Source organism: Muscardinus avellanarius (assembly GCF_963383645.1).
Source record: "Muscardinus avellanarius genome assembly, chromosome: 16".
Lineage (NCBI taxonomy): Eukaryota > Metazoa > Chordata > Mammalia > Rodentia > Gliridae > Muscardinus > Muscardinus avellanarius.
This window is the reverse complement of record NC_137802.1, coordinates 31,640,290-31,662,301: the sequence shown is the minus strand read 5'-3', so window position 1 is coordinate 31,662,301 and position 22,012 is coordinate 31,640,290. Positions and strand designations below refer to the sequence as shown.

The following is a 22,012-nucleotide window of genomic DNA, read 5'->3' as shown; positions in this document are numbered from 1 at the left end:
TGCTCAGAAATCACTTTAGATTTTACTTCTGAATAAAAAGGAGGTCAGAATTGGGGCACAAATAAAAAACCTTCCTAAGGAAGATAAGGAAAGGCTAGATGCAAAAACCAGGGAAGGGTCTCTACAAAACATCTCATTGTCCTAATATTTGATGTGGTTTTATGACTTTCTAATAGGCTTACCCTTTCTCCTCCAACCACTCCCTTTCTGGCCAGGCTTACCACCCAAGCTTAGAAGACAGAGAATTCTTTATGGACCTGGTTGGCACTCAATGGCAAGAAAGAAAAGAAAAAAAAAAGCAACTGGAAATAGTTTTATCAGATATGCTAAATTTAATAAAAAGTCATTGAGTAAAGGAATTCATTGGTGATATTTAGACCAAAGGAAATAAAGCCTATTTATAGCCCCCTTTTTCTTGAATTTATTCTTATCTTTGAATATTATGTAAATATTATCTTAGTTGGAAAAGATCTGAATGTAACCTTCCCCGTGTTGCTGATCAATTTTATTCAAAATCATGGAAGAAACTGAAAAACAATTCAATACTCCTTTATGTTCAGTATGTTAGAGACAACTAGCTAGGATCACAAACTCTGATCTGACACCAACAGGGCCAGAAGAAACACACAAAGCAAGCGATACAAAGGTTCACCTACCTGTACTATGTACAGACAGTGAAGGAAAGAACAGCTTCAATATATGATTTCTAACTAGCAAGACTATGGCTTAGAAGGACTTTATTCTGGATGTTTCCTCTTGACTGAAAACGATTTGAAGGGAAGTTGTCGTCCTCTCTGAGAATGAGGCAAGGTGACAGCACCATGACGGGGCGGGGGACGTGAGTAATAGAGACATCAGCAAGGATGGAAGCCAGTTACCTAGAAGTGGCTATGACTATCTGCTATAGTGACAAGGTTGTGATATTAGCCTGAGTTAGACATTAACCATTTTGGTTGAGTTGCTGGTATTATTTGGAGTCAGGTTCATCTATCTAGAAATACTCTGAACCCACAATTAGGAGCCCACACTAAATAAAATTAGGACTTGTAAAATTCAGAGAGAGAGAGAGATCTGTTATCGAGTGAACTGGTGGGAGCCAGGAGTGAAAGGGAACAGGTGTGCAGGGCAAGGTTTTAGTCCCAATGTTCTGCGTCTAGATGCTGTTTCAAGTATCTCTTGGAGTTGTCCACATCCCATTTTTCCCAAAACTGCCTTACGGAGGCAGCCATTTTCTTCATGGAGAAAATAATATCAAATATAGGTCAACAGAATCAAGATATAGGAAGAAGGAGGAAGAGATGTAATTTCAGGAAAAGAATATTTCAAGTGCTAAAACTTGAGCAGAATTTTCTTACAGGTTTTTAGCTGATACCCAAGTTTAAATTTTATACGAGTGGTAGTTTCCACAGTAGCTGCAGTCATCATATAAACACTAAGAATAAAGATAACACTTAGCTACTGCCAAAGAGTGGCCATTTTGTCACATCTGAAGTACTGGTGAGATTCTTTCTGTTGCATCACACAACAATGCATCCTTGCACTGCTGATTCTGTACTTGAATAGAAGGCAGTGATTCATGGTGATTTCTTTTAACTTATTGACTAAAGGAATTTCAGCATTGTTTATAAGCTCTAGGGCAGAGCCAGGTAGAGCCAAAAGTTTGAGAGTTGAGCCTACATATAAACTCCAGTCAGCTCCAGATACCAAGAGGAAATACCAAGTCCAATAGCAATGCTATAATAGCAGAAACAGAAATCAAGACTGAAATTCTACAGGAGAACAAGTATGCCTGACTTGGGGAAAAATATCTTTTATAAAGAAATATCAACTGAGATGGCCACTGGGCAGATTTTAAAAAGTTGCTGTAGGGCAATCTCAGTATTCTGTATTGGGAAGGGGGAAATAGGGCATCAAGGAATCAGGGAAATAGGGTATGTCACTGTCAACATTATGAGACTATAATGCACCAATAAAAGCATAAAAAATAAAAAGAAAATAAGTACTAAGACCATACTCATTTTATTTCAGTTAGCACAGTGAAAAGACCAGGATTTTAAGTTTGTTTGCAATTAACTTCAATTTGAATATAGACATAACCTCATAATATAGAATTAACCTCAATTTGAATATAGACATAGTTTCCAAAATATGCAGGCAATATTCTCAAATTAATAGTCACTTCGGGAAAAGTTACATTTACATTATTAAGAGTGCCATTTGCTGGACGTAGTGGCGCACGCCTTAATCCCTGTGTTTGGGAGGCGGAGACAGGAGAATGGCACAGGTTCGAAGCCAGCTGCACTGGCTTCAGAGACCCTGTTTCCAAATAAAAATATGTCTGGGAGTGTAGCTTGGAGGTAGAAGGGTTTCCAGGAACCCCGGTACCACAAAAAAAAAAAAAAAAAAAAAAAGAGTGCCATTTATTCAAGACATTCTCTATCACTATTCCAATTCAATATCAGAATAGAGGTCTTAGCCAGTGTAATAAAAGAAGAAAAAAAGCAAATAAACTCTATAAAACTTAGAAAGAAGAAAGAGCTGTCTCTATTCACAAATTGCCCCAAATTATCCAAGTGACTGATCTGGGTTCACACGCTGAGGTATAAAGTACATTCCCCCGCTCCTGAATGGAGCCGCTGGGTCCGTGAGGACACTCTCTCAGGCACAGGTCATAGACTCATAGGTTTCCACGATCCTGTCTTGAGCTCTCACTCTTCTCATGTGATGCTTTCCACAACTCACCGAAGGGAATTCAATGAATGCACCAAGAAATGTGGCTTACCAATTGTTCTATGTTCAGAAGTCAATAGAATGATGTATAAATAGGATGAAATCATTCATACCACAAAAAACAAAACTGGTTTCAAAATCCTATTGGTGTCAAAAACATCAATCTGTGTTTTTCCTATGAGGGTTTAGATTTTAGAAGGCACACAGCAGCTCCTAGGTGAAAGCATGATTTTCAGCTATTTGGCAGAAATTGTAATTGGTTTCTTCCAAAAGCTATGCAGAAAAGCATCCTAAAACCTAACTAGTAAATGTGGTGAAAAGACTCTGTACCATAAAAAAGCTATTAGGCAAACTGATGGCCTTGCACTAAATAGCACAAGTAAGTTGAAATCACGAAAATCATCAGAATATTTCCAAACTTGAGGGGAAAGAAGGATTCAATCAAAAGAAAAAAAGAACTTAAGATTACTTTCTGAAAAGGGATTAAAAAGTCCTCACAATGGCCACAGAATTTAATGCTGAATATAATAAAAATCCACAGGAAAAACTGCATCGTGCCTCATCGTCCTTCACAGCATTTATTACCTCGCTACACATGTCCTCATCATCTAACCTCTACTAGGCGATAAGCTTGTAAGGAGTCTCTGTTTGTAACTACATTAGTAAAAAGAATAGAGCCCAAATCTATTTATTGAATGCATGAATGTTCTAGGAACCATGTAAGTAAGGCAATATTTCTTGGGAGACAATTTTGAAACAATTTTATTGAAGAAAATAATCAGCAAATGGGCAGAAGGCTGAAAAAAACTGTTTACCAATTGGCATAGAGCATGGTATCTGCATCAATAGTTAGATATGAAAAGAACCAATGAGGGAGAAGTGAACCCCTCTAGGTCAAAGCCCTTTCTGGAGAGAAAATATATTATCCAGGTACCCAGGTGTTGTTCATTTGTAGTGGGGATTAAATGCAAAACCACTGTGTCACTGAGCTATATCCCCAGCTCCATTTATTTATTTACTTTGTGTGTGTGTGTGGGGGGGGGTACTGGGAGTGGAACCAAGGTGCTTTCTACCTCTGGGCTATACTCCTAGACCTATTTTCTATTTTATTTGGAAACAGGGTCTCACTAAGTTGCTGAGAGCCTCACTAGGTAGCTGAGGCTGGTTTCGAACCTATGCGATCCTCCTGTCTCAACTCCCAAGTGCAGGGATTACAAGTGTGCGCCATCACGCCCAGCATTATTTATTTACTTAAAGACAAAGTAAACTCAGAAGTTTTCTACCTCTGAGTAGAAAACCAGCTCCCCAACCTGGTTTTATTTTCAAACTACATTACTGAGGCTATCCTTGAACCACTGATCCTCCTGTCTCAGCTTCCCAAGTACTGGAATTACAGGCATGTACCCACCACACCTGGTTCTTCATGATTGTTTATTTTTATTTTTTATTGGGAAGGGGGTACTGGGGATTGAACTCAAGGGAATTTTTATTGTTTATTTTTGAAAAAGGGGCTGAGTTGCTGAGGATCTCAACTAAGCTTCTTAGCCTCGAACCTGCAAACATCCCTTTGGGAGGCATGGTATGTGTGTGTTTTCCTTATTCACAGCAATATCTCTATCCTATTCTCCTTTGGTTTAAGAATCATAGACATGATGAATCAATATTATTGATGGAAGAAGGCTGGAGAATCAGGTATGTTGTAGCAATTATTATTTCCTGAAGGTGACCGTTCTAGAAAAAGATTACAATTCACTAAATCTCAAAATTTCCCAAGTGTAATGATAAGGGAAGGTAAAGAGTATTTTTTTAATGGCATTAGATCTTTCTAATGGGAGGATCACTAGGATATAAAAAGGGAAGAATAAAAATATCTTCTAGTGAATATCAAGTTTTAGGAAAATAGGTAATTGAAAAAATAACAAATATCCTCAATTTTGAAAATGAGCAAAGGTAGAAAGGACCCTGGAACTGAGTAACTGGGTCTAAGTGGGTCACAATGAACTTCCAGCCAACTCTGGAGTGGTCAGACCACTTAAGAGAAAATCACCACAGAAAATACCCTGGGGGAAGGACTAATGGTAGAGTTAGAGATATATGCTTTTACAGCGTGTGCCAGAAAACAATTTCTTTTGGTGAAAGTCATTGTCCTGACTTTGAGATCAGCTACATTTGGAATCCCATCTGGAATTTCATTTGGCTCAGTGTTCTCAGTTCTGGTTTATAATTTAATGTCTAGGCACCACCTCAAGGAAGTTTTAATTGCTCTTGTGCCCAAGTATTGAGAGTATTTTTTAATGGCACTAACAAGGACTAATTATACAGCTAAAGTTGAAAACCATAAATAAGTTAAGAGCTACTAGGCAATAACATCATGAATAGGACACTACTGACCTCTATGGGTAAGGTTCTGTTAGAAACTGAGGCTAAAAACAACAACTGTCTAGAGATCTGGCTGCTGGCTGCTATGGTTTGGATCTTAAATGTCCCTGACAGGCTCACCTCTAAAGGCTCAGTCACTAGACTCAGGTGTTATAGGAGGTAGAGGCACCTTCAGGAGGTGGGCAGAGTGGAAGGAGGTCAGATCGTTGGGAACGTGCCCTAGCAAGGAGTACTGGGACCCTGGCCCCTTCCTGCTTCTTCTCTTTGCTTCCCAGCTGCCCCAAGAAAAGCAGCCTCCTCCACTACACGTTCCCTCCACCATGATATTCTGCCCTGCAACAGGCCTAAGGCTACAGAGCCAATCAATCATGGACTGGAAAACCCCGAAATTTTGAGTCAAAAATGAGTCTTCCTCCTATGAGCTGGTTGTGTCACAATGATGGAAAATTCAATGATAAAAGAGTCTCTCTGAAGTCATCACTGTGTGAGCCTAAGTGCTGCCTGTCAACAACCACACAATTTTAATCATGTGGCCACATCTTAAACGGGGATCTGAGGACTTGGGTTCAATTCCCAGTCCTGGGGTGGGGAGGACACCAAAACCCCCACAAAGGGCTATTTTGAGCCAGGCGTGGTGGCACAAACCTGTAATCCCAGCATTCGGGAGGGCTGAGACTGGAAGATTGCGGTTCACAGACAGCCTCAGCTACTTAGTGCAGCCCTCTGCAACTTAGTGAGACCCTGTTTCAAAATAAAGAATACAAAAAAAGGGGGGGGACAGGAGGTGTAGCTCGGAGGCCAAATGCCCCTGGGTTCCATCCCTAGATCCACAAACAAACAAAATAATAACAGGGATCGGAGTGGAAGCCTACTACATATACTACTTCCCTAGAGAGTAAAAGAGCTTCAGTAAGTTAGGTAGGGGAAGAGTCCTCTTTCCAGGAATGTGTTTACTACTGAAATCAAGAGTTTACCAGCAGCTATGGCTCAAATACCAAACTGAAGTGGGCGATAGTGATTACAGGTATTCTATGCCCTTATGATGCCAAAGGTGGTTCTTAGACTAGCAGCTTTGGCAGAACCTGGGTGCTCGTGAGAAATGCAGACTCATAGGTCTCCCTAGCCCAACTAAATCAGTATCTCTCTTACAGAGGTCCAGGAGTTTCACATACACATTAGTTTGTTTGAGAAGTGCTGCTGTAAGGCAAGGATGACATTTTTAAAAAATGGTACATCCAGGCATGGATATGCCTGCAATCTGAGCACCCGGGAGACTGAGATTTGAGGATAGCCTCAGCAACTAAGTGAGACCCCCAGCAATTTAGCAAGACCCTGTTTCAAGATAAAAGAAAAGAAAGGGCTTAAGGTATAGTTCAAAGGTAAAATGCCCCTTGGTTAAATCCTCAATACCCCCAAGCTCCCACACAAAGGCACTGTCTGTACAGTTTAAGACAACTTTAAAGATTATTTTCCTCTTTAAATTAGATAATGTGCACAAGAAAAACAGAAGCATTTTAAAAGTCGCAGTGTTCATTGCTCCTTATAAACCCATCTTTCACAGGGCCAGATTTAGGCCTGCCTTGTGGTGTTCTCGTAAAAGGAATCCTGGGCCTCTGAGTGAATATATATTTAACCACGTTCAGATCAAAGCAAAAATAAGGGCTTATATTTCTCTCTTTTTAATTTCTGGTCTAAATTATATCTCAGAATAAACTAAAAAAAAAAAAAAACTTACACTTTATATAAAATCTTCTGGTGCTAGGTGTGGTGGTGCACACTTGTAATCCCAGTATTTGAAAGGCTGTGACAGGAGGATTGCAGGTTTGAAGACAGCCTCAAAAACTTAGTGAGGCCCCCTGCAATCTAGTGAGGACATGTTTCAAAATAAAATATAAAACAGGGCTAGAAGTATAGCTCAGAGGTAGATGCCCCTGGATTCAGTCCTATTACCAAAATAAAACAAAACCCAAAGACATCATTTTAAATCCCGAGTACCACCTAAATAAATAAATAAATCCTCAAATCAGAACAAGCCAAATACAGAAACACTACTGAGCTTACCTAGCAAAGATTGTATAGTACTGAAAAATTCAAACTGAAAAATCAACTTACTTCCCCACCGTCAAAAAAAAGGAAAAAACCTTTGTATAAAACTTCACATAAATGAAATCATAGTATTCTTTTTTCTCTCTGTATGCTCCTTTTACACAGCATGTTTTTGATTCTCACTGATGTTGTTGTATATGACACATGTATCCCTTTTTTCCCACGAAGTATTTCATTGTAAGCATGTCCCATGATTTGTCTACCTATCTCTCTCTGATAAACTTCTGGTTTGCAAAAAAAAACCCCAAAAAACAAAAAACAAAAAAAAAAACAGAAAAAAGCCATATACAACTTTGGCTACTACATTCTAACCAGTTCTAATAGCTCTCTTCTCTTTTAAGCAATACTTGTTAGAATTCTAAGAGATAATTGGGTAGCTACATAATATACAGGAATAAAACTCATAGTAGCAAAAGCTACTATAAAGTCAAATGAAAACATACCCCCCCTTTCTTTCCCACAGTGGAAGTAAGTGTGTAGAATCGCCTCTTTCTTCCCTCCATGCTTCAATCTGTCTTTTTCACTCCTAGGGTCAATAAGTCTACCATGCAGTAAGCCACCATGGAAGTTATGTGCAAGGTTGTTAAGGCACAAACTTGAGGAGGATACAAAATTCAACATGTGATTGATGTGTCAAAAAATAGAAAGAGCTATTTTAATTTTATGAAATTCTTGGAAGCCTCCATGAATATTTAATTTGTTCAAGCTGGGCATGGTGGCACAGCTATAATCCCAGTGCCTGGGAGGTTGAGACAGGAGGATTGTGCAGGTTTGAAGCCAGCCTCAGCTACTTAGTGAGGCTCTTAGCAACTTAGTGAGACCCTGTTTCCAAGTAGCCCAGAGGTAGAAAGCCCCTGGGTTTTATCTCCAGTATCACAAAATATTAATTTGTTCATCTTCTATGAAGCAATGTTAAATGATCATATAAGAAAACTATTTTGCTTATATAATTAGCCAAGCCCATTTATTAGTTAGGAATATGAAAAGCAAATGCTATATTCCCAAGAAAGGAAACAGGACTGCTCATCTGTAACAACATAAGCTGATATCTACTAGATGGTCAGTGTACAGATTATGGAAGTAGTGACTTTCCATTAGTAAAATGTACAACCTACAGATCCATCTTTATGATTCTATTTTCTCAGACTTTGCCAGCCAAAAATAAATGCACCTGTACTGGCTGGCAAAAGCCCCAGACAGAACACTTGCTCATTAAGTATAGAGACAACATCAGGACGTATAACAGAGACTAAAGCTGTTTTGTTTATATAATCTCAAAGAGCATATATTTTCATATCAGTGGTATTTTCCTTCCAAAGATGTTGGTAAATACATCAATTTATTGAGTATCTTTCTAGTCAGGTTGATAAGCATGTCCTTTGCAAGTGTCTAGCTTAAAGAGCCTCTCTAATTCCACCACAGTCAAGTCCCTAGTTTACAGGGAGTCAAGTGATGAGACATGTTATTCTTTTCTAGCCGCCTTCTCCAGATTAAAGTTCACATTTAATATTTCTCATTTAAATCTTGTAGAGCAACAAAAATAATTTTGGTTTCTATTAGTGGCATATATTAAATGGGTTTTGGAGCCTTTTAGTATTAGAATCCTGGAATCTAATTAAAATGGAAGTACTTGCCGGGCGTGGTGGCGCACGCTTGTAATCCCCGCGCTTGGGAGGCAGAGACAGGAGGATCGCGCAGGTTCGAAGCTAGCCGCGCGCGCTGGCTTAGGAGACCCTGTTTCCAATTTAAAAAATGTAAAAATAGGTCTGGGAGTGTAGCCCGGAGGTAGAAGGGCTTCCAGGAACCCCAGTACCACCAAAAAAAAAAAAAAAAAAAAAAAAATGGAAGTACCCTAAGGTAGAGGAGGAGGTAAGGAAGGGTGAAAATGAATCAAGCAGCTCCTCCCACTGTTATAGAGACACATTTTACATACAAATGGCTCAAACAGCCACCTCAAGACCTTTCTGAATTGGACAAGGAACAAGCCAATAAAATATTAAAAAGGCAGAGGTTTGAAAGCCTCAAAATAGGATGATCTATTTATGAAGCTACTTAAATACTACTCAGGTCAAAAGGAGAATTCAGGGGTTATCCAGAGTTAAGAAGCAGGACCAATAATAAACTCTGGAAAGGATATTAAGCATTCACACTGCTTAACAACAGGTTGGTTAAATGTCAAAAGTTCTATTTAGAAGCAAGACAACAAAATAATCCTGCATACTTGAAGATATATTCCTTATAAATGATAAATGGTATTGTAATTAACCTTAACACAAATAATCCTGTCCTTTATCAAAGAACAGTATGCTCATTAAGGAAAGGTCTAGTTCTAAAAAGCTGGACAAAGTTCCCTAGCATAATAAGAACTAAAAATAACCAAAAGGGAGAAGAAAGATGCTTACCAGGCTATCTAGTCCTCCTCCCAAGAGATCCACTGCTCCCATCTGCATGGAGGACACCTGTGGCACGTTGACTGGGGGGCCCAGGTCAAGATTTAAAAGATCCCCCAGAAGGTCACCTTGAGAAGGGATGACCTGTGGCTGCTCCAGGTTGGTTGCAGTGGTGGTGCCAACAGGGCTGTCACCCGCATCTGTGCTACAGGCACATACAGAGAGAAGAGAGAAAAGTCACTTTTACCTAAGATATAACAGCAAGGCAGTAAGTGAATGTCAAATCTGTAACTCCAAAACATTGTAAAAATGCAACTAGAGGGCTGGGGATGTGGCTCCGTGGTAGAAACCTGTCCAGCACATGTGTGACCCTGATTGTGATTACCCGCACCAAAATAAATAACTATATTTTTAAAAATTCAACTAAAAAATATGTAATATTTTTTTTCTAATAAAAACCACTACCACTAACAACAATAAAAAAACCGTGTGTGTGTGTGTGTGTGTGTGTGTGTGTGTGTGAGATGCTAGAGATTGAACTCATGGGCATTCTACCTTCAAGCTACACCCCCAGCCTGATTTTTTATTCTTTATTTTGAAACAAGGTCTAAGTTGCAGAGTGCCTCACTAAGTAGCTGAGGCTGGCCTTGAACCCAGATTCTCCTGTCGCAGCCTCCCAAGAACTGGAATTACAAGTGTGCGCCACCACACCTAGCTCCTTGGTAGGTTTTGACAACACTTTAACATAGACAAAGGAAAAGGAAAACTCAAACTGCAAAACTACAGAGAATATATGGGTATAGTGGTGAAAGTCTGTAATCTGAGTAGCTGGGAGGCTGAGGCAGGAGGGTCATAGGTTAGAGGCTAATGTATGAAAACTTAGTAAGACCCTGTTTCAAAATAAAAAATAAAATAGGACTAGGGGTGTGGCTCAGAAGTAGAACACCCCTGGGTTCAATCCCCAGTACTGCACATACACCAAATCTAAAGAGAATAAATAAACAAAAACTATGATGGAAAAGATCAGTGACACTCCTAATAAACATGAGAAATCCGGAAAGTGATCACAGAAAATAAGATGCTCATGTGTTTTGGGGGGCAGGGGAGGTCAGAGGGAGGTGCTGAGGATTGAGCCCAGGGTCTTGTACATGCTAAGCAGGCACCCTACCACTGAGCTAAACCCACAGCCCCAAGATCCTCAGTTCTTAATTCTGTCGAGTTTCAATTAGAAAAAAAGTAGAGAAATCCAACAGGCAGCTGAAGACAAAGGACTGGCAACCAGAATAGACAATAAACTTGGCACGAAATTCATGTTCATATCTGAAGTGAAGTCACCAGAGGAAGGTGTGGTAATAAGAACATAGGACCAAGACTCAAAAGACTAAGGCCAAGTACAGGCTCCCCTAACTGCTAGCTGCGTAACTGTGGGCAGGTGATAACTTCTCTAAGGCAAAGCTTCCTCATTAATAAAATTATACCACCCAAATACAGGGTTCATTCTATTATAACAAGGATAAAAAATTAGGGCATAAATGGTAATTTCCTGTAATGTATCAGCAGTAACTGTGGCTGGTAGATAAGTTCCCTAAGCAAATACAGAGAAAAGCACAGAAAAACAAGGTTCAAACTGAGCCTTATAATTCAACCAGGATTAATGATTAGAAAAGAGAATGATGTGGTGGTGCACACTTGTAATCTTGGTATTCGGGAGGCTGAGACCAGAGGATCACCGTTCACAGACAGCCTCATCTACGTAGTGAGGCCCTTTGCAACTCAGTGAGACCCTGTTTCAAAATAAAGAATAAAAAATAGGGCAGGGGGTGTAGCTTGGAGGTAGAATGCCCCTAGGTTCATCCCCAGACCCACAAAAGAGAAAGAGAGAGAGAGAGAGAATGAATATGAACATGGAACTGCAAAGATTAAAGAGAACACCAATCTAAGAAAGATGACTTAGCAGGAAAGTATCAAGAAAGCCACAATGAGAAGGGGCCAAATATAAAGAAGTCAAAGGAGGAAGTCATTTCTTATACCCCTGCAAGAAATATGTGAAATCTTCACAGTCTTCTCTGCACATGAAATTCCAACATTTAGGAAATCTGACAGATACGTGGGTTAATTAGTGCTTCTAAATATGATAGGATAGCAATGCACATATTTTTCTTTGCTATGACGGAAAAGAGTAATATAGGATAAAGTGAATTAGATGGCAGTAAGTAAAGAATCCTGTAGATTCATGACAAACATGATAAATCATTAGGACACATTCTTCCTGAATGAAAAATGCAAGAAAATATGAAAGTTTTTTCCACTCTAAACTCAAGAGAAATAACTGCATAAATGTCACCAAAGCAATAAAAGGTGAAGAGTTTTCTAAATTAGACAACTATTTATCACCTCACCTCCAGAGGGCAGCTGGTAAGTATTAAGCACAGTGAGCACACAGTAGCGAGTACTTCTCCCTTTCCCAAGTGACTTTAAAAGATATAATGAAACATTCTTAAACCTCTATAAGAAGCCTAATATGGTTTTATTTACTTTTTGTGGTATTAGGGATGGAACTTAGGAGCATTCTACCTCCAAGCTATACCTCAGCCTTATTTTATTTTTTATTTTGCAACAGAATCTCACTAAATTACAGATGCCTTGAGTTCCTGAGCCTGGTTGTTAACCTGCAATCCTCCTGCCTCGGCCTCCTAACTACTGGGATTATAAGCATGCACCACCTCGCCTGGCTAGAATAAGGCTTTAAAGCATTGCTTTATTCCATGTCAGAAGTGTATCCTTATTAACTTTATAATGCAGAAGAGAGCCAGATAATAATAGACATGCCACTTGTAGCAGCAACGCATCATCCCCATTTATTTATTTATTTATTTAATTTATTTGCTTATTTATTTATTTATTTATATTTATATTTTTGTGGTGGTACTGGGGTTCCTGGAAGCCCTTCTACCTCCAGGCTATACTCCCAGACCTATTTTTATATTTTTATTTGGAAACAGGGTCTCTTACGCCAGCGCGGCTGGCTTCGAAACTGCGCGACGCCTCCCAAGCGGAGGGATTACAAGCGCCACCACGCCCGGACATCATCGCCATTTATGTCAAAGGGATACATAAATGTAGAAGATATTTATATCTCCTATATTTGTATACTCTTTAAAACAAAAAGCAACGCTGGGCGTGGTGGCGCACGCTTGTAATCCCCACGCGTGGGAGGCAGAGACAGGAGGATCGCACAGGTTCAAAGCCAGCCGCGCTGGCGTAAGAGACCCTGTTTCAACCTAAAAAAGAAAAAGAAAAAAAAATATTCTCTGGTAAGAAAGAAAGCAAAAAGAAATACTGAAATGTTATCTTTAAGTTATCAAAAGCTTGGTATCAGACAATTGAAACTGTTATGTGAGATTATCATTTTTAATTTTGGATAAATTGCTATAATACTAGATGTCAACCACTAAGCCAAGCATGGGAAGGAGGGATGGGGAGAGAATGGGTTGGGGATCGGGTGGGGGCTGACTGGGTGATGTGTTCATGTATGTCTACAAAAGTTTGTATCCCACGATGATGTATGAATACAGTGCACCAATAAAAAATTTAAAAAAAAAATATATATATATATAGTAGGTCTGGGAGTGTAGCCCGGAGGTAGAAGGGATTCCAGGAACCCCAGTACCACCAAAAAAAAAAAAAAAAAAAAAATTGAGGCATGGACCAAGAAAAATAGATGTTAAAATAGTCATATCTAGAGAATATTAAACATGTTTGCCTACAAGGAGAAATATCCTAACTTATTATAAGGCTTAATCTTTATGAATTCACACATCTCCTTTGGGTCAAAATCACAGTACCTGCCCTAAAACCAAAGACTCAACTCAACTAAAGGCAACAGAAGATTAACAATCATACTGGAGGTCACTGCCCTTTCCATTTTATTTTTCTGTTGAAAAACAGTCCCAAATGATCGAATGATACCTACATCAGTTTGTAAAGCAATAGATTATATGCTCTGGCCACTCATGAACCACTTAAGCAGAAATATACACTAAACAATGGCACACAACATTCGTTATGGGAGCCAAATTATTCTATTCTGGGAGTAGATTTTTCTTTTTTTCCTTCCCTTTTTTTTTTTTTTTTTTTTTTTTTTTGTGGTGCTAGGAATAGAATCCAGGGCCTTGGAAATGCTAGGCAAGCACTCTATCACTGAACTACATCCTTAGTCCTTCTGGGAACAAATTCTACTTATATTTAAGGTTTGTTTGATGAAGTGATCAAGTTCTGACAAGTACCTGAGACACCTATGATAAGAGTTTATTAGAATATTTCTCCTTCCTAACTAAAATTTTAAGGAAGCTACAAATTAAGAAACTATGTCCACACGTACAATTTAGGCTGTTTATATACAACGGTCTTGCAAATATTATTTCATTAATATTTTGTCATGTAAGGTAAGACTTATCAATAAGCCTCAACTAAGCTACACTTAAGCATAATCCAAGCTTTCAAGTAAGGGATATTTCTAGCCTCATTGGAGCTTTAAGCAACTTTTAGACTTTATCAATTTAGAAGGTCTTTTCACCACAAATTTCTAAAGTTTATTATACTCCTAGATTGGAATACAGAGGAAATTCCCTGGACAGTATAGTGAGTTTGCAAAGTGTATAAAAAGTTTTTTTTTTTTTTTTTTTTTTTGTGGTACTGGGGATGGAATCCAGGGGCTTTCTACCTCTAGGCTACACTCTCAGAACTAATTTATATTTTATTTGGAAACAGGGTCTCACAAAGATGCTCAGAGCCTAAGTAGCAGAGCCTGGCTGCAAAACTGTGTGACCCTCCTGTCTCAGCCTCCCAAGTACTGGGATTACAAGCGTGCACCACCATGCCTGGTGTATAGCACGTTCTTAGTCAAGCTATAAAGCAAGAGGAAGGCTAACTCTGTCTGAACAGTCGTTTCTCACTCTAATCTAGTTCATCTGCTTACCTTCCATGATGAATTGGCAAGTGTTTACGATGAATCCCATGACTCCCTTCTACAAAAGCATTGGGAGGCTTATGGTACACAGAGGCCAAAGAACCAATGTGGCAGATGAGTTCATCCAGCAGAGTTGGCTCGATAAGGTCTGTCTCCTCAGAGATCAGGGGCTTCTCAGACAAGACTACTTCTTTGGCTGTCACAGGATCAGTTGAGAGAAGGCGCCAATAAATATAGCCCCGGTCTCGAAGGTCAGGGTTATCAGAATCCTAATGAAAAGGCAAAAGCAAAAAGGTTTAGATGACCTGTTTCTCTACAGAAACCCAAATTGCTGGATTTGATATGAAGTTAATACTGTAACAATCAGTATAGACTAGCTATTAAAAAGATATTTTATTGAGATTCAATACTGTTTTAATAGTCAAAATGCTATAATCTCTAATATTTCAAGGAACTGAAATATAAATTGAGATGAGTTAGCTGGGCGTGGTGACACATGCTTGTAATCGCAGTACTTGGGAAGCTGAGACAGGAGAATGGCAGGTTTGCGGACAGCTTTAGCAATATATGGAGACTCTCAGTAACCTATCAAAACCTTATTTCAAAACAAAAAGTAAAAAGAGCTGGGGCATAGCTTTGAGGTAGGATGCCCTGGGTTCAATGGAAGGAAGGAAAGAATGGAAGGAAGGAGAGAGGGAAGGGAGGAACCAAAACATAGCTCTCCTATGCTACCATAAACACAGACACAAGGCCTTAATAGGCAATGGAAGGGAGACTGAATTGAGGACGTGTGAAAACAAAGGTCACTACCAAAGACACTTTATTTACAGGTGAGAAGAGAGGGAGTACAGCCAAAATTCTTTTAGATTGTGTGTGTGTGTGTGTGTGTGTGTGTGTGTGTGTGTGTGTATAGTTTTGGGGATGGAACCCAGGGGCTTTCTATCTCCAAGCTATACCTGCTGCCCTATTTTATGTTTTTATTTTGAAACAGGGACTCACTAGTTTGATGAGAGTCTCACTATTTGCTGAGGCTATCTTTGAACCTGCAATCCTCCTGTTTCAGTCTCCCAAGTATTAAGATTACAGACATGTGCCATGATGCGCACCTAAAAATTACTTTGTTTTATACTGGGGATTGAATCCACGGGTGCTCTACCTGTGATCTAAACCCCTAGCCCTTTTTATTTTTTACTTTGAAATATAGTCTTGCTAAGTTGCTGAGGCTAGCCTCAAACCTATGATCTTCCTTTCTCAACCTCCCAAGTACTGGGATTACAGGTATGCACCATTGTGCCTGGCTTAGAAGTTGTTTTGCCAGAATGTAAACTGCTATAGTTCTGTCATTCTATATATAACCATGTAGGAGTTTAAAATTAAGGCTTAAGAATTTAAAATTAAGCCAGGGATGAGATGAGGATTGCAAGTACAAGGCCAGCCTCAACACTTAGGGAGACCTACAGAAACTTGGCGAGACCCTGTTTCAAAATAAAAAATAAAAGGGGCTGGGAGTGTAGCCCAGAGGTAGAATATCCCTGGGTTCCATCTCTAATACACACATACATACAAGAAAAATTTAAAGCAGGGAGCTGAGCAGGATATGAAGGGAAATACACCCAAGTGAGGTGTGCAATGCATGAATGTATCTTTATTATTTATTTATTTATTTATTTAGCAGTACTGGGGATGGAACCCAGGGGCATTCTACCTCTGAGCTACACCCCAAACCCTATTTTTTTTATTCTTTATTTTGAAACAGGGTCTCACTGAGTTGCAAAGGGCCTCACTAAGTAGCTGAGGCTATCCACAAACTGTGATCCTCCTATCTCAGCCTCACGAATGCTGAGATTATAAGCGTGTGTCACCATGCTCAAGTGTGTGTCACCATGCTCGGCTCTGAATATATCATTTTAAACCTCACTATGCTATATAATTACAATGTACCAATAAAAAATATTAAAAAATTTTTAAATTAAGACACGGAGCTGTGCACACACATGCATGAAAAAAAGGAAAAAGAAACTGCTTTGAATTCATCTTGAGATACAAATAACCCAAATTAATCAAAAGTCTAGACACTGAAATGTAGATTATTCAATTCAATACAGGTAAGATTTCAAAGAACTCTTACAAATAAAATTTTAAAGGTATAAAATTAATAATAGGAAAAATGACAGCTAAGAACTAGCCAAAGTCCTATAAAGGAACTTTAAATATTGTTAAAATACCATTTTAAAGAGATAAAAAAGAAAAGTGGTAAACTGAATATCTGAATCAGATTCCAAATGTAGATACAATTATCTTAACTCTGATAGACTAATGAAGCTAGTCTATTCTCAAATTCAATTAAGAATATCACTAAATCATGATAGACAGATGATTACTTTAATAGAAAAGTAATTATTTTAATTCTGTGGACCCCAAATGGTGACACAATCTTTAAGACCAGTTGTCGCATTTCTAAAATCAGAATCCATCTGAACCTCTTTCTTTTTTTTTTTTTTTCTGCAGGTCTGGGGATGAAATCCAGGTGCATTCGACCTCCAAGCTACAACCCTAGCCCTACTTTTTATTCTTTATTTTGAAACAGGGTTTCACTGAGTTACAAAAAGCCTCACTAAGTAGCTGAGGCTGTCCTCAAACCATGATCCTCCTATCTCAGCCTCCCAAATGCTGGGATTACAAGCATACACCACCACGCCCAGCTTTTATTCTTCATTTCAAAACAGGGTCTTACTAAGTTATGGAGGGCCTCAATAAGTAGCTGAGGCTGTCTCCAAACCGTGATCCTCGGGTCTCGGCCTCCTGAATGCTGGGATTACAAGCGTGCACTACCACACCCGGCTTGAACCTCTTTATTTGATAAAATTTTTAAAAATCACATATTTTCAAAGAGGGTCAAAAATATCAAAAAATCCAGAGAAGCAGTAGAAGCATGTTATAATCATCTCCAGTCACCCTGGGAGGCACATGCACCTTATCGAGCCTCTATCATCCCTGCACAGGGCTTCCTGTGAAAGCCAAAGTCACCCAGACAGCACTATAGACACGATATCATTCTCATAGACATACATCCACTATGAAACTTAAGTTCCTATGAATTTTCATAAAACCAGAGCCAACCACTTCATTTAAAAGCTATACCAACCAGCTACAATTCAGTGGATCATATTTAAAAATATTTATTTTGTGCCGGGCGTGGTGGCGCACACTTGTAATCCCAGCATTCCGGAAGCTGAGACCGGAGGATTGTGGTTCGTGGACAGCCTCAGCTACTTAGTGAGGCCCTCCGCAACTTAGTGAGACCCGGTTTCAAAATAAAGAATAAAAATAGGGTGGGGGGTGTGGCTCGGAGGTCAAATGCCCCTGGGTTCCATCCCCAGACCCGGAAAAAAAAATCGTTTTAATATTTTAACAGGATCTAAACAGAGACTACAAGTCTTTCAGTTAAAATCTCCCTAAATGAACCTTGTTAGAAAGTTTCATAATTGCTTGTAGGAAAATTTAACTGTAATTTAAAATAAGACAAATGGCCGGGCGTGATGGCGCACAATTGTAATCCCCACGCTTGGGAGGCAGACACAGGAGGATCGCGCAGGTTCGAAGCCAGCCGCGCTGGCTTAGGAGACCCTGTTTCCAAAAATAAAAAAGTTTAAAATAGGTCCGTGAGTGTAGCCTGGAGGTAGAAGGGCTTCCAGGAACCAAAGTACCACCAAATAATAATAATAATAATAATAATAATAATAATAATAATAATAATAATAATAATAATACAAATGAAGTTCAATCTCACTTTTTTCACCTTTTTTCTTACCTGTGTTGCCAAACTTAAGACCTGTTGGACTAGCTCCTGTGTTTCTGATGGTTTCTTGAGAAACAGCTTCACTATGGCAGTAAGCAATGTGAGCTGCACCTAAACAAAATATAAGATAGTGATACAAAAGTATTTGGATTATTTCCTGGCATCACCTCCAATGTGGCTTTCCCCACCTATGAATTATTACAAGGTCTTTTTAATTTTGTTTAAAGAGACAAAAGTTAAAACTCAGTCAATATCAACAATAACAGCCAAGTGTATTATTTTGAAATAACAAAGGTATCCAGTTAAAAACTTACCAGAATCCTATCCTCATATTGCAATTTTGGCACCAAAACTGGCTTGTTTCTGGGCCAGATTATTACCCGTATTTTTAAAAGTATACTCTAACATACTGGTAGTAATAAAACTGGTTTCGAACCAGGTCTCTTATTATTCATTTCTACCAAAGGCTAAAATTGGGGAAATTATGGAATCATATGTCATACTGGGACAACAGCCAAGATAGGAGACTTTTATGCGCGATCATAGCCAGTTACATTTGGGCTAGGGATGCAGCTCAGTGGTAGAACACCTGACTGGTGGGCTCAAGATCCTGTGTTCAGGTTCCCAGCATGGCAAGCAAGCAAGAAGAAGCAGAGTGCTGAACCACAAAGATATGGCTTCTATGTATTCTCTGTATTGAGTCTGTTAAAAATATTATAATAGGTTACTTACATGAACTTCTATGTGGTATGAGTACAAATGTCAGGGGCAAAGGATTTAATGCTCTGTGTGCTTCTCTGGGCCTATGGCTCCAATTTTGGTATGGGAGAAGATGTGAAGGAGTTTCATTATCCACAGGACAATCTTTCAAACTTCACCAGAACCCCAAGTGAAAATCCCTGCTGTTAGAAGCTGTAGTCATTAAGAGCAATGTATAATTATCTTTAGGTGACAGAAAATAAAAAGGTGATTGCTCTGTAAACCAGCTGTTATGAAGTGTGGCTCTGAACCAGCAATAGCAACAGCACTGTCACACTGAATTCTGTAAAATGCAAATCGGTAGGCCCCATCTCAGACTGAGTCAGACTCTGGGGGTAAGGCCCCATAACCTGTGTGTTACAAAGGACTACCAGTGTTTCTAATGCTCACTAAAATTTGAGAACAACTGGCCTAAGTTATACTAGGAATCATTACAGCTGAAAAGGATCATCCCTTTTGGGAGAAAAATGAAACACACACACACACACACACACAACTCACTCTCTCACACACACACCCTAGCTTTTACTTTCCCTGACATCTTCCCAAAGAGATCTAGGAAATGGGACAGATGAGAACTTACCTGGGTACTTTCATCATGAAAACCCTCCAGGAAGCTTTCTAGTAACTCATCTGCATTGTCAATTCTTTCAGCATATTCTCCCACAATCCAAATCATAGCTGCTCGGGCATCTGGCTCATCCAGAGAGTCTAAGTTTTCACAGAGAGTGGCAATAATACTTTCATACCTAATACAACAAAATGGACTAGGGTTACAAAGGACAAAGCTAAGAACTGCATTAAATAGTGGAGGTTAAAGGGACTCTAAATCAAACTACTGAATTATAAAGGCTTTTATTCAAGAAAATGTCTGAGCTTAAAGTTAGAAGATTATGAATGCCTTAAGTTTCCCTTCAATTATGTTTTACTAACTATACCTTTAAAAACTCATGAGATATTCTTTTTGAAAAGACGAAACCACCTGTGATGTGAGATAACACCACTATCTGTGTTACTAACAAAACCTTATCACTAGATCAGATAATTTTCCTACTATGTCATTTTTCTATTCATGGTAGAAAGGAACAGAAACCCTACTTTATTTTTAGAAAAATGGAGTTAGAAAATAGCATCTAGGCTGGGCGTGATGGCGTACACTTGTAAGCCCAGCATTCGGGAGGCTGAGACTAGAGCACTGCAGTTCACGGACAGCCTCAGCTACTTAGTGAGGCCCTCTGCAACTCAGTGAGACCCTGTTTCAAAATAAAGAATAAAAAATAGGGCAGGGGGTATAGCTTGGAGGTAGAATGCCCCTGAGTTCCATCCCCAGATCCACAAAAGAAAGAAAGAAAGAAAGAAAGAAAGAAAGAAAGAAAGAAAGAAAGAAAGAAAGAAAGAAAACAGTATTCATACTAGAAACAGTCACTTTTCCCCTTATTGCACTTTTTAATAAAAGGGATTATTTTGTTCCTTCCCTTCCAACCACAAACACTAATTACTTGGCTTCTCAAAGAAAAAAAGTAATTCAAATACTTATTTTAATTTTTATACATCTATGGCTCTCCCATACCATATTTAATTCATTTCTTTGCCTAATATAATTTTAAACACCAGAATGACACCATATAATAAATTAGATTTGGGAAACTGAATAGTACACTTAATTGTCCATCCTACTTCCAATGATTAAACCAGGCTCCCAAATACCTTCTCAAAAGTAAACTGCAACAACCCCACAATAATACAAGCAAGACACATTTATCTATCAATCACATGGAAATTCATAACTGTACCCCTTTTTATTTTGGGTACTAGGGATTGAACCCAGGGACATTCTACCTCTGATCTATTCCCCCAGAAGTATATTTTATTTTTCAAAACAGGGTCTCAGTAAGCTGCAGAGGCTGGCTTCAAACCTATGATCCTCCAGCCTCAGCCTCTGAGGTATTGGGATTACATCCACCCTCATTTTTAAAAGTTTACAAACTTGACCCTCCTTTTTTCTAAGGAAGTGGTAAAAGTTTGATTCTCTTTCCAAAAATACCATTTCTGCAGTGTGTGTGTGTGTGTGTGTGTGTGTGTGTGTGTGTGTGTGTGTGTGTAGCTTAATAAACCATTACCTTGTCAAAATATTTCAACTAATTTTTGAACCCATCACTAAGCTAATTTACTACCAAGTCATTTCATTTAACACTGTCTTTAAAGACTATACTAATTACAAGCTTGAACACTAAGGCAAAGGGTGATTTAGCTTACATTGTCTATAATTTTATACAAAGTAGCATATCATATACATGAACAGTACAGCTGTTACCTTCCTAAGCTTTCATGTATGACCATAGGATTTATCATTCAAGCTGAGACATTTTTCAGTGGCAGAAGTGCACAATCATTAATTATGTCTACAGAACAGGCATGGCCAGACAACCCAGAATATTCATGTATAGGTTTCCTATTCAATGGTAACTCTGTTACCAAAGAATATGTTAACTTTTTTTTTATACTGGAGATCAAACACAATGGGCATTCTACCCTGAGTACCTCTGAGCTATATCCCCAGCTCTATTTTGTTTTATTTTTGGAGACAGGGTCATACTAAGGTACAGAGGGTCTCACTAAGTTGCTAAGGCTGGCCACAAACTTGTGATCCTCTTGTCTCAGCCTCCCTAGTACTGGGATTACGTGTGTGTGCCACCACATCAGCTCTGATATGCTAACTTTAATCTATACCAATAGTGCATATTCAGGCAGGGCATCACTTCTCCTAAAATCAATAAAGCAGAATGAAAACTCAATTGTGCTAGCCGCTTTACATATGAGTAATTTTTTTGTGTGTGTGGTACTAGGGATTGAACCAAGAGGCATTCTATCTTTGAGCCA

The 22,012-nt window shown here is 38.9% G+C and overlaps 1 protein-coding gene across 2 annotated transcripts in view; it reads right to left on the bottom strand.

Annotated features, from left to right (window-relative positions):
- The window catches only part of AP2B1 (adaptor related protein complex 2 subunit beta 1), a gene marked incomplete at both ends in the record, with an annotated part of 129,502 nt that overhangs the window by 60,477 nt on the left and 47,013 nt on the right, over positions 1-22,012 (bottom strand). For both annotated transcript variants that reach the window (XM_080713694.1, XM_080713695.1), the window contains 4 exons: positions 9,618-9,810; positions 14,584-14,843; positions 18,386-18,484; positions 19,716-19,881. In XM_080713694.1, the coding sequence (XP_080569820.1) occupies positions 9,618-9,810; positions 14,584-14,843; positions 18,386-18,484; positions 19,716-19,881 (718 nt within the window). The remainder of the gene's footprint in view (positions 1-9,617; positions 9,811-14,583; positions 14,844-18,385; positions 18,485-19,715; positions 19,882-22,012) is intronic.